The sequence below is a fragment of the Zonotrichia leucophrys genome, chromosome 3 (genome assembly GCF_028769735.1).
Source record: "Zonotrichia leucophrys gambelii isolate GWCS_2022_RI chromosome 3, RI_Zleu_2.0, whole genome shotgun sequence".
Classification (NCBI taxonomy): Eukaryota; Metazoa; Chordata; class Aves; order Passeriformes; family Passerellidae; genus Zonotrichia; species Zonotrichia leucophrys.
In genome coordinates, this window is record NC_088172.1 from 28797539 (window position 1) to 28810429 (window position 12891).

Here is a 12891-nt window from a genome sequence, read left to right on the forward strand (position 1 = left end):
CATCCACAAGAAATTTTTTTATGTAAAAAAAAATTCTTTCTTTCCTTACTTCCTATCAGGTGCAAATACTACTTGTAAAACCTTGAAGAACTCCTGATTGAAGGCCCAACAGATGTGTTATCTGTAGTACTAGACATTTCCAATGGTTATGTTTCATAGCTCTGTAGCAGTATTCATTTCCAACTTTGATAAACTCTCCTAGACTAATAATTCCAGTAAATTTCCTGTTCACTGAAGTCCTACATCATTAAAAAAAAGTACCTAGACTATCAGTTAAATGGTTCCCTGAAATTTTCAGACTCATATTTAAGCTGTGTTTTCTAAGATTTTCAGGATAACAAACATCTTTTAATACAAACCTATACATCGCTGAATCACTAGGGCAAGTCACATTTAGAGTCACTGTAAATCATTTTAAAGAACAATGAGGTTTTGCACTGTAGCATAGCATACTCTTTGCAGCAATTTTTAAAAATAAATTTTGCTCCTAGCTTTTGTTCCAAAAATATTCCAAATCAGTAACATGACTAAAACATATAGAGCAGCTTGCATACTTGCGGAGTTCATTGTTTTGTTTTTCCAGACTTAATTTGATTTCCTGAAGGTGGTTATTCTCCTGTTTTAACTGCTTCTCCGACATCCTCAAGGTGTTGACCTGCTGTGTTTGCATCTTGAGGTCATTTTGAGTGAGACAGCGCTTCTGTGTTTCTTGCTCTATTTTTAATGTCAAGTTTTTTACCTGAAAAAGAAGCAGAAACCTGTGAATTTTACAGATCTACACAGGAAGAAAACATTTAAACAGTCTCTAATTGACTTGCTTTACATCTCTTGGTAAATCAAAGCTGCTTCCTGAATAAAAGCATTATCACACATTAAATTACCTAGTTTTTCCATGTCAATCTCACAGCATTTACCACTATAGAGGACAAACCTTTTAACATGAATAATGCTGAAATATATCAGAAAATATATTCCATGAAGTAGACTTTTCAAAGTTTCAAAGGCAGAGAAGGAAAACTTTGTTGCCATTTTCATTCACAAATATTCCTAAATACAGCTATAACAGGAAAAATAATAGGACATTGAAACCAAGGTTTGGCTCAAGACTCATTTTGCCAGTGCTCCTTACATCTTCACTCAGTATATCCTTTTGCCGAAGGAGCTCATTTATCTTCTGCTGTGACTGTTTGAGATCACAGTCCAACATGGAGCGCTGCTTCTCAGCTTCCAACAGCCGGTTTTCTACCTTCTGCTTTAAAGCTCTCTCTTCCAAAAGCTTCTTTTCCATTTCTGTGAAGTAAAAGTGACATCAGTGAAGTGTAAACAGCAGATTTTGGAGGCCAAAGGGAGGAGGATGTCTACCATGTACTAACAATAAGCTACATGTTTTTCCTTTTAAAACTGAAGAGAAAGACTACTTAGAAGTGATTAATTAAAATTTTCACAGTAAATACACGCCCAGAGGATGCTTTTTCAAGCATTTCTGACAGAGCTATTTCCTACTTTTGAGCTTGTAGATAACTTCCAGTTTATTTGCAACACCTCTGAGATGAACAAAACGGGTGGAATTTTAAAAATAAAATATTTAAATCTACTGTGCTCTGACTGTGATAATATAAAATCAAAGAGCTGAAGCTGTTTGGGAACCTGATATGCCAAGTGACTCAGTCATTATTACTGAATCATTCTTGCTTCTTTTGAAGATCTGCATGATCAAATTTTTTGTGAATGCTCTGCAATTGGAAGGACAGGATCTGTAGGTAGCTTTTTAATTAGCTGCAATAAACACAAGCCATTTAATTCAAAAGTAAAAGCTATCTTCTGGATTTTTTTGGCAATTATCCCTTCCTTCAGGATATTTCAGTTGTCATGAGATGCACCAGAATATGCACAGTGAAAGATTATATTATCTACTTTGTACAATTCACACCTAAGTCCAGCTGTGATGTCAAATACATACCTTTCATGGCTTCAGATTTTGCTTCCTCTATAGACTCATAGATCTTATTTTTGTCTGCTAATCGCGCTTTTGTGGCTTTATGTTCAGCCTCTTCCTGTTCAAGGTTCTGCTGCATAACTTTAAATTTATATGTCATATCTATTTCCATGTTGCTCTTTTCCTGGTGAAGAAAAAAATAACATTGAAATAAAACATTAAATACACCAGGTTAGTGGCAGAATTTTGAACAGTAACATGCTGCTTGGAAGAATGCTTGGAGTAGAAGAGAGGAGCTCATGCTAAGGAACTGAGAACTCATTTCCATAAATGTTTTTTTCTGAATGCCAAAGTGCTCTAAAAATGTACAATGACATCCCCAGTTGCAAACAATTACAGAATTACTGCCTTAACAACCAACATTCTGTACTAACAGCAGCTCAAAGATTAAGTTTATTGAAGAAATTTTTCAAGCCTTTTGCTTCAGTAACAAATTTGTTTAAAAATAGTATTAGCAGTGGCTCTTTTATTTTTGGCAATAACGAGAGTTTAAAAAAACCTCACACATGAAATGAAATGTAGCTACTGTACTGTTAAGGTACACACCACAGTACATAATTAAGTACTTAAGTACTTTAGGAGTAAAATATACCATGATTATATGGGAAATTGTCTCTTTTCCCCCACTTCTAAAATTGAAAAAAAAAAAAAAAAAGCTGAAAACAAGGCTTGTTCTTTTGGATAGGTATAGATGCAATGACTCAAATAACAGAAGTACAATTTCAAAAATTCTGTAAGAATGTAACCCCAATGTTAATTTAGCAATGCTGTTACCTTTTCTAAATCTGTGAGCTTTTCCTGCAATTGTCTTTTCTCCATTTCCAGTTTGGCTAACGCACTCTTTCCATTTTTCACTTCTTCTTCAAGGCTAGATATTCGACCTTAAAATTACCAAAGTATTAATGAGGCTGTGGCCAGTGTGTGAAAACAAGACTGTATTTCTGTATTTTATCTATTTAGAGATAACATTTAAAAAAATATAAGAGCTTCTGATTCTGACTATTAAGAATGTCTCCCTTTGGAGTGATTCTAAAGGTTTTCAATAATGTTTTATAGATGTCACTTACACATTTTTTCTTAAATGCTATTCACATTATGTAACATTTTATAAAACAGCACACTCACCTAGTCACAGTCTGAAACTCAAATAACACCACCCACACCAGAAACAAGAAGCAATCTTAACTTCAGAAAAAATTTGCAGAAATACCTTGTAAATCACTGATAATCTCTGATCCATGACTTCTATCCCTCCTTTCTGATTCTAGAGCTGACTGAAGATTGAGATACTCCTTCTCCAGTTTGAGTTTTGCATTCTCTAGCAGGCAGTTCTTATCTTGTAGTTCTCTATTATTAATTTCCAGCTGCTGGATTTGCTTTGTGCTTTCTGTCTGGTTCTTCCTTAACCTGGCTGCAGTATCAGACTCTGACCGCAGCAAAGAATTGGCTTCATCCAACTAAGATTGATAAAAAAATACTTCAGAAACAATTAAAATATAAAGCCCACTACTTCTGCTACAGAATACTAGGTTTTATGGAATAAAGAAGTAAGGAGTATATTTTAAGATTACTTTTGAACACCAAAACCTAACAAGAAAGAACAGCTTTTAAAACCCAATTGCACATTTCAAATTCCTCCACTGTTATCAAAATCTGTACTTCAAGCAGAGATTATTTTAAAATATATGTATATAAATCTGACATACCTGTCTTTGTAGTTGATTGATTTTTTCATTGGATATTTGAGAGTTCTGATTCCTCTTTTTTAAATCTTCAAGTTGGTCTTTCAAACTGTTAACTGCAACAAAAACAATTCAACATTGTTAACAGCTGTCATGAAAACACTTCAATTGTAACTATAATTTATTTATTTTAAGTATTAAAACCCCACATCTAAATGGAACCTTCAAGCATGGTTCAACATACCCTCATTTTCCAAATTGCGTTTCTTATCTGCTTCATGTTCTGCTTTCCTCTGGTATTCTGTGTTCTTATGCTGAAGAAGAGCCTTCTCTCTCTCTAACTGCCTGACTGCAGACTCTACATTCTTCCTTGAAGTTATCTGGATATATTTAAAAAAACACACCACTAATTACACACACAGGAGCGGTATTCTTTTACGATAAAGACCCAGCTCATGCACTCAGTTTAGTCTGTAATGGAGGAAGCCAGTCCACCTGCCTGCTGTAAATCCTACGTATCAGAACACGTGGTCAAATCCAGCCTGGGATGTCTATGGCCAGGAGCTTTGCAATTTAAATACTGTTTGATCATCTGAATTTGACAAACCTGGTAGACCTGCCTAAGCAGTCACTCTGGGAGCAGAGAAACATACATGTAAAGGTAAGGTCTTGACATGCACCTGCATGAGCCATACTTTAAGTTGTGCACAGCCACATCCAAATTTGCAGAAGCAGTAAAGTGCAAAGCTGGGTAAGAAATAGGGTCCTTTTACTAACACGAAACAATTTAAAGTGTGGTTTTCTTCCTCTGTAAACATTACTCTCACACCTTCAGTTTTTAAAATCGGTATTGTGTCATGCTGTCTGCCAACTTAAAAATATGGTAAAAATTTAGTTCTAGAAAGAAACGTGCAGTTCCAGTACAGAAATCATAATGAAAATATTGTAGCAGTGACAACAATTTCATGCTTGTGAACACCAAGAAATCAGCTGGTGTTATTTGCTATAAAATATACAGCTACTCAAAAGCAATTTGCTGTTATTGAAGGGAAAAATCCACACACAAATGATTATGTCTAATTCCAGTAAGAAATCTATGGCCTTACCTCTTCATCAAGCTCTTTCGCTATCTTCTCTAAACGAACACTTGTAGACCTGAACAAATTTGAAAAATAATTTTAAACTCTGCTGATAATACAGAAATTAGAATGTTTGGATGTGTTTCACTAATTTTATGTAAGGTGCTTTTGTCTCATTATTTTTATGCAAGATATTCTATTTTAAGCAAAACCTTGAAACCTCAAGGACTGGTGAAATCACTAAACAGTGAGATTCTTATAGGGAGCTAAAGCAAAAAAAACTCAACAAACCCCCCAAAAAACCACCCCAGCAGTCACAGGAGTAGCAAGAATTAAGCCAGCAACTTACAGTGAGGTCTGCTTGCAGGGTTGGGAATCCCCAAAGTGGATTAAAATGCTTTTAAGCATTCAAAAACAAAAGGTCTAATGAAAGATCTTTATAAACATACCAAACACGTTGAAACATTCTCACCTGTACTTCTGTTCTAGTTCATCTTTGGCTTGTAATTCATTACTGAGCTGTTCTTCTAGCTTGCTTAGTTTATTCTGAAACTGTGTAAAATGTCAAAAAAGCATGGTCCATGTATAAAAATACTTTCACAGAAAACAAATGCAATTCAATTAAATAAAAAAAGGGAAAGTGAGGAAAATTAATTCAATCTTCCAGTATATTATTTTAAAACCATCACAAGAAAGTTACATCTTTACAAGGTATTAATTCCAATAATTTTGAATATATGGATTTATAGCAACAAAATTTGCTGCATACTGAATTGAATTGAACCATCACAGAATTATGTGCCACAGATTGTGAGTCATTAAATTTATATGGGCAAAAAACATTGTTACCCGCCCTTTGTTGTGCTCTGTAGCCAGAGACTTTCCACTGGAGCAGTTGTTTTTGGATAGCATTTTCTAAATGAAATGAAAAAATAAAAAAGGGGTGTACATGACCAAATTAGACAATATTAGATAATATAGCTAAACATGTTCAATGACCTCACATACAGAAGAATTTCTTAGTCTCATACCTTGGAAGCTAATGAACACTTTGGAAATGCTTTGGTTTGCTTACTAAAATATTTTTGAGAAATAATTGATAGTCCAGTACCCAAATATTAATGAAATAAATTATAAATAATAAATTTTGGATTAATCTCATGATTTCAGGCTTTCAAATGCATTTCTTTTCCTCCCTTCCTCCTCTTCCTCTACCCCCCAAACAAAAAATGTAAAAACATGGTTTTCCAAAACACTTTATAATTGTTACAATAGAAGATTTCCACAACAGGAACATTGAAAAGGACATCAAAACCGGAGATTTGTTGCTTGAGAAAATACAAATAACATAAGTTGTCAGAAGTGAAATGCAAAGTTTTACCATCTGCATTTACAAACACAACATAAAGCAAACATCATGAATGTTACCATATGTATTTTAAACAGCAGTACCATTTCTATTTAAAAGGTGAAGTCTAAAACTATTCATCTATTCATCAATGACAGGAAGGAAGTGGAGTCTCATAAACTTGTGCATTTAAATTTATCTGATCAATACATAATGCATTTCCTTTATGTATTTTTTAAACTTTGAAAAGGAATTGTAAGTTTTAAGAAATGTTAACAACATACTATCTACATTTGAATAATACAAATGTTTAAGTAACACAATGAAGCAAGTATATGAAAATACCATTGCTTTTCCTGTCATGCAAATTTAAATTCATTTGTCAATCTTCAAAAGCTGGATAAACAACTCCATATGCTCCAACTGGAGTATGATTTAAACATTCCTTTATCCCTGCAGGTGACAATTTATTTTTTCAAACTCTGAATAAATCAGTCATGAATCATTAATGCAAGTGTGGGACCTTCACAAGAGTAATGCTGTCTGTAGGAAACAGAGCCTCATACATTGGCTTTCCAAACAAATTCTGGATGCAAAAAGAATTTGAGAAAAATCTGTATTCATTTATCTTTATACTACAGTACCTTAACACTTGATTACAACTGTTTCAAAATACAACTGGTTTACTGCTAACAATTTGGTGAACAAACATTAAAGATACTTCACATCCACATAAAATTATGAAGGAATTTTTTTATTCCTTTCATAATTCAGATACTGTACTTACCTCTTTGCTGTCCTGTAAATAGAAAATATCATTTTTATTGAGGATCATTAAAAGACAAAGAGTTCTCCACTACACTGTTTCAACACTTATTTTAGACTTTGTCTTTTCTTAACAGACTTAACAAAATTAGTTAATCATCCTATTAATACTAAGGAAAAAAGGCACTAACCTCATTTTTACTAGATTGCACAGATTCGTTTTCTCTGCAAGACTGAGAGGAGTCACTTAGCAACCTGTCAAAAACAAAAACAAATCCCTCCAGCTCTTACTCAAGTTTTCAACAACTCTGGCAACCTTGCCATTTTAATCAATTCTCTCAAATCTCAATTTGTCCTATGCTGCTCTCAGAAAAAAGCTTGTTTCATTTTGATGTTAGTGCATCTTTCTGATTTGAATTTTCCTTAACAGAGTGTTTCCAAAACTACAGCAGCTTGAAATTTTTCAATTAATACAATTATTTCTTGATTATTCAAGATGAATTCTAGAAAGTTATTATGCTGTGTAAGCTTTCTTCTAAAATAACTAATCAAAAGCAATTTTAGAAAAAAATTACCATTCTATCTGAATTTTAACCCTAATTGATTTTTTAAGATTTGCATAATTTTGTGCATAATTTTGTGCATATAAAAATACACTGTTTAATCACAGTTGTTGAAATAACTGAAAGAGTAACAAATTATTTTACTCAAACTTTGCATTTTGTATCTTCACAACTGGACATAAATTAATACAATGCAAGGAATAAATTATGTATTTAGAGTGAAAAAAAGGTAGAATATAAGAAGAAATGTGCAGGTATGTTTTTAAAAATGCATATTAAAGTATCACATACAAATTGTCTCTGTAATAGGTAAATCCTATGAAAGGCAGCTGGTTTCCCACGAAGGCTTTGGGGATTGGAAAGGTCTCCACGTCTCCCTTGTCGTCCTCAATGTCATCAAAATTACTGCTATCTATATCACTGCTAAGCTCAGGAACAACAGGAGCAGCAGCTATAAAAAGGGGAAAAAAGATGCATTTCACTTCAAGACTCAGTCACTTGCTATATACAGCTATCTCTCTAGTGTTAAAAGACTGTATTATAAGTTGTCCTTAAATAACTTGGAGTTAAATATGTATTAACCAGACAGCAGATCTGGAAATGTTACTATGAACAATTTTTTCTAGAGCAACCTATTTTTGCATTCGTTGCCTAATGCATAGACCATCTAGTATGCAAGACATATTTGCTCAGGTAATCACACTTGAGAATATAACTCTAAATACAATAATAATTTTTAAACTTCTTAGTAAATATATAACTTTAGAAGTTATGACAAGCTTTTGAGAACTGACATTCTTTGCTTTTTTACCTAAAGCTATCAGGTTCTCAATACTTTACATGAAAAGCAGTAAACTGACAAGACCACTGTCAAACTACTGTCTTAACTACCAGAAGATTAAAAGAAAAATGAAAGAAAAAAACAATCTCAAAAGAACAAAAAACCTGAGAAACAGAACCTAACATGCATTCCTTTTAGTTAAAGTTCTGAACCCTTCAATTCCATTGTTTAAAATTGAAATTTCTACATTAAAAACATGATAAAGGTGAGATAATTCCAGTAGGAAATATGCATATTTACTAACCCTTCCTCATATAGGGTTTCATAATACAAGTGATAAATATAAATGTTTGAGCAAGATTCTTGATAGATAGTAATTACTTTGTTTATACAACCGGAAGGTTTTTTTTTTTCATTTCCACTATTGTAAATACTGAATAAAATAGAGCTTTTAACCTGATTTACTTACTCTCTCGAATGTTGTCCCAGTTCCACTGATCACTTCTGAAGAAAGGGTGATGCTTTATTTCTTCAACCCCATTTCTCCCAAGTCGCACATCCCTGAACAGCAATTAATCCAGAGTCACATTAAGAGAAATAGCTGCTTTTGTTGGTTTTTTTAATTCTCACTTGTTCATAAGCAGCAATGAAACTTTCAGTAAAGATTGTCTGTGGTAACCACACTAATGGTCAAACAAAACCAAAATTTAAAAACCACCAACCACTAATCTGTAGTTTCTTATATAAAATTTACTGATTCTTAGCATGCACTCTCCCCGTGACTGCTAAAATGTCCAGAATCTGGAGTCTGCCACGTGGGGAGTAAAGCAAGAAAGCGAACACTGAGGCAAAAACTAAGAAAAAAACTAAAAACACAAACAAAATCTCAACACCCTTGGGGGAAATAAAACTGCAGAACTTTCGTGTCTGCCAAACCACATGACAGACCGTAAGACGCAAGTGAAGGAAGGTCTGACTTGCTGCACAGAACAGTTATTCAAAGCTGGACTCAAATAAATATTCTAAGAATTCCATCCTCTGCCCCACAACTAACCCTGACACGTCTCTTGCTGATATTTGCCGCGAAGTAAATCTGAAGCGCAACAAGAAACTTTTAGTTTGAACAGAGGAGTCTCTCTTGAAACTACGTACAAGAACAGGACATAAAAACAATGCATGGAAAAGAAGCCATAAATCACAGGGTCAATGTTTAGTCCTCCTTTAAGTGCTTCAGCAGTGATCACGCAGCATCTGTTTCAAATAAATTGCTCGAGCCCTGTGTTAAATATAAACAGGAAGAGGGACACACGTAGTAAAGTCCACCTTACTGCATTTACACTATTAAATTCTAATCATATTTTCTCTCTACCCTTCAGTTACTAAAGGTGAAAAATGCTGTTAAATAAAGCACATCCTTCCTGACCAACCACAGGCTTGCTCAGTAGAGCAAACAATCTCTCTGAATGCAAAATCCATTATAAGGCACTTTGTTTTCCTAATTCCTCCTTCTGTAGCGGCCGGATGCCCTGCTCCAGCCAAGTTCAGGTGATCACAGGAAAGCATAAGAAGGCATCATCGATCCACAGTTAATTGTGGACCTACACTGTTGTTCTTTTAAATCAGTGAAATTGAAGATTATCTCTGCTTTCTGAAAGTAAACAAAATGTAAGTGTTCAGATCAAGAACAAACTTACACAGCTTAATTTCAATAAGTGGCTGAGTTCCGTCAAGGGAAATGTCTAGGATTTTTTTTTGTAGACAAAACAATAACCTCGCAGGTTTGTTAGCTATTTAATGCAACATTAGATATGTTATGTATAGCTATGTATATGAGCTATAATTAATGCAACAAAGCAAATGAAAAAAAAATCAGTAAATACATGCTTACTTTCAGAAAAGTATTTCCTTCCACTTTTTTTAAGTAACACCCACATAGACATCGAGCAAAACAATTTTGTCCCTGCCTTGAAGGTTACTAATTACTTTCAATCTTACAAGTTTGTTACTGCAATTGGAAGGATTTGTCCAGCACCAACTGTGTTGTTAACAAGAGCTGTCAGAATCGCTCAAAGAAATAAAATACAATACCTGGAAAAAACACCTCAAGAAAAGAAAAACTAGAGAACAGGAGGTTTGGCAGAAGAGATTTGTACAGAGATCAGGAGACGTATGAGAAGGAATTAATTTTTACAATGTACCCTCCAAAATAAAAAACAGTGCCAGAATGGTATGTGCACTTACCTATCAGTTAAAAAGGCACAGATAAGGTTCTTTGCATGCTTAGAGATTTCCACATCATCAGGGAAATGCAATGAGTTCTTGTGATCCATAATTTTACTATATGTTCCTACTAGTGAGTCTGCATAAAAAGGAGTATCACCTGCAAATAAAAGAGTAAACTGGCTGTGATTTTACATCATGTTTAAGTTATGTGAGTTGAATAAGACAGAAGAAATAATGAAAAGTCTACAAGCAGTTTACCTAGCTGTCTTCTATTAAGAAAAAGAAAAAAATTGGACGTGCAGTGTACAAATAATGTATACTACTAAAAATATTCCTTCCCTAAAATGTCCGTGTTAGAAACTACACCATTTTTTATCCTGCCTATCCCTACCTAAATTTTGCCCAGTGAATTACATCTTTTGTTCTGCCTTAAAGCTCTCAGTATATTTTCTAATTTACATAATGGCCGACACCCATATGAATCAACCCTTAACATTCCAAGGGTAAAATGGACCAAAACTCATTAAAGACTTGCTCATGCACATTTGTTGGAAGGAATTCACCAAAACTCTCTGAGGACCATTTCAGAGGCACACAGGTCTATCCTCCCCAAGGCATGTCAGCTCTGAGCAGGAGCCTTCCCAGTGTGTTACCACACTGTTAAACCTGCAATAATAAATCTTGCTGACTGACAAATTACATCAGCTTGAGTGCCCATATTAACATGGTAGGTGGTTTTTAAAATAACAGACTTTTCTCACCCAGAGGTTTCCAGCCTAGGCTGTAGCTAAAGATATTTGCAAAGGAACTAGACTTAAGAAAGGTAAGACAGGGGCAAGTGAAAAGAATAGGCTGTGATAGAGGCAACTGACAGTCAGATTAACTGGCAACATTCTTAACATACAAATGGTTTGGGTCTGTAATCAAGAAGCTGCAACTTTCACAGGAATCCTTTCTCCCAACTAATCCACAGGTTTAATAGAGAAAGTGAACAAGCAGTCCCATGAGCTAGGCTCTTTCCTCAGTTCTGGTGTGCTGCATGCAGGCAGGAATCAGCCGGCATCTCAGGCTGCAGCCTTCCAACAAGGAACTGAGCATCTCAAAAGCCATGAACATGAAAAAATGTACAAACCACTGCACAACAGCCACTCTGCTTTTGAATGAATAATCCTAACTTTTGTCTCTTTCTGTCATTTTATAGAAAAATAAGGAAGTAGTACACACCAGCTTGAAATTAACTTCTGGACTTGTAGTAAATTTATTAGGTTGCCATACCAGTGCAGGTGGGAATCACTGATATTTGCTGCTGCCTCCCTCTTTCCCAACCTTCCTCTTCTGTCTTGGAAACACCTTTGATTTTGGCAATACTTCAAAACTACCTTAAGTCTGAACTAAATTTAGGATTCATCCTGTGAGCAACATTTTATGGTTTAGTTAAGCACACAATAAAATTTTCATTTTCATAATAAAATTACCATTTTCATTAGTTCTGCGGCTTTATCAAAACCAGAATAACAAAACAGTTTCTGTGCTTTCTTTGAAGTGCAAAGTTTCAGAAGACCATAGCCAGAATCTGGTACATAAGCACAGATAAAAATAGATACTTTCTACCAGTATGTGGGGAATATGGAGAAATTAAGTAATATATTCCTCCTAGATACAAGGTGGGAAAAAATGAGGCTCTGAAATGCTGAGAAAACATTCTGGACAGCTATGGCCAATATTTTAAGAACTGAATAATTTAATTTACTGCTAAAATTGTTCATGACAGACTATTAACTATAACCCACACATTCTTAAAGTCAACATGCTGTAATTCTGAAAGAGTTGGAAATAGTAATAGCATCATATGTTAAAGTGTATTTCCTCTCTCAGTATACCAGAAACATCAAATCTGCAATATTCCTAGAAAATGCTGATTTTTAATAATTGTATGCTCAATTCCATCCTTCCAAAATCAGCATTTTGCTACCAGACTATCATTGTGATCCTCACTATAATTTAAGATGCAGATGACTCATCTCCTGAACCGATTATATTCTATGTTCGTTGCCATAGCAGTCTAGTGTATTTTATTAGAAAAACCTGACTCAAGCACAGAAGAAAGAATTGAGCCATACTTCCACACTTTGACCTAACATAAGACACTGATGTGCTATGAAAAAGGAGGAGAAAAGAAAATAACAGGCCTGCCCTTGCCATTCCTCTCATCTCCTGTGTCCCTGCAAACTCAATCCTGCCTGAGGTGGGCACAAATGTGGTGAGGTAGCTGACCCCAGTTAAAACCATTCTAAGAATTAGTTTCAAGCTGAACTGAGTCAGGGAACTAATCACTGAACAAGCATTCAAACAGCTGCCACAGCACCAGAGTGACAGAGAGCAAAGAGACCAGCAATGACCACAGCATCAGCAACAAGTCAGAAGCTGTCCCTGAGGTATGAGCAGCCTCCATGC

The 12891-nt window shown here is 34.8% G+C and overlaps 1 protein-coding gene across 2 annotated transcripts in view; it reads right to left on the reverse strand.

Moving 5' to 3' along the window:
- Window positions 1-12891, reverse strand: part of ROCK2 (Rho associated coiled-coil containing protein kinase 2) — a 104398-nt gene that overhangs the window by 25201 nt on the left and 66306 nt on the right. The window contains exons 7-20 of one of the 2 annotated variants that reach the window (XM_064707723.1): window positions 10456-10594; window positions 8684-8775; window positions 7725-7884; window positions 7062-7125; window positions 5607-5672; window positions 5230-5309; window positions 4785-4833; window positions 3923-4058; window positions 3703-3794; window positions 3207-3453; window positions 2771-2877; window positions 1961-2120; window positions 1130-1290; window positions 555-739 (exon numbers count right to left, since the gene is read on the reverse strand). In XM_064707723.1, the coding sequence (XP_064563793.1) occupies window positions 555-739; window positions 1130-1290; window positions 1961-2120; window positions 2771-2877; window positions 3207-3453; window positions 3703-3794; window positions 3923-4058; window positions 4785-4833; window positions 5230-5309; window positions 5607-5672; window positions 7062-7125; window positions 7725-7884; window positions 8684-8775; window positions 10456-10594 (1738 nt within the window). The remainder of the gene's footprint in view (window positions 1-554; window positions 740-1129; window positions 1291-1960; window positions 2121-2770; window positions 2878-3206; window positions 3454-3702; window positions 3795-3922; window positions 4059-4784; window positions 4834-5229; window positions 5310-5606; window positions 5673-7061; window positions 7126-7724; window positions 7885-8683; window positions 8776-10455; window positions 10595-12891) is intronic. The other variant, XM_064707722.1, reaches the window with a different exon arrangement.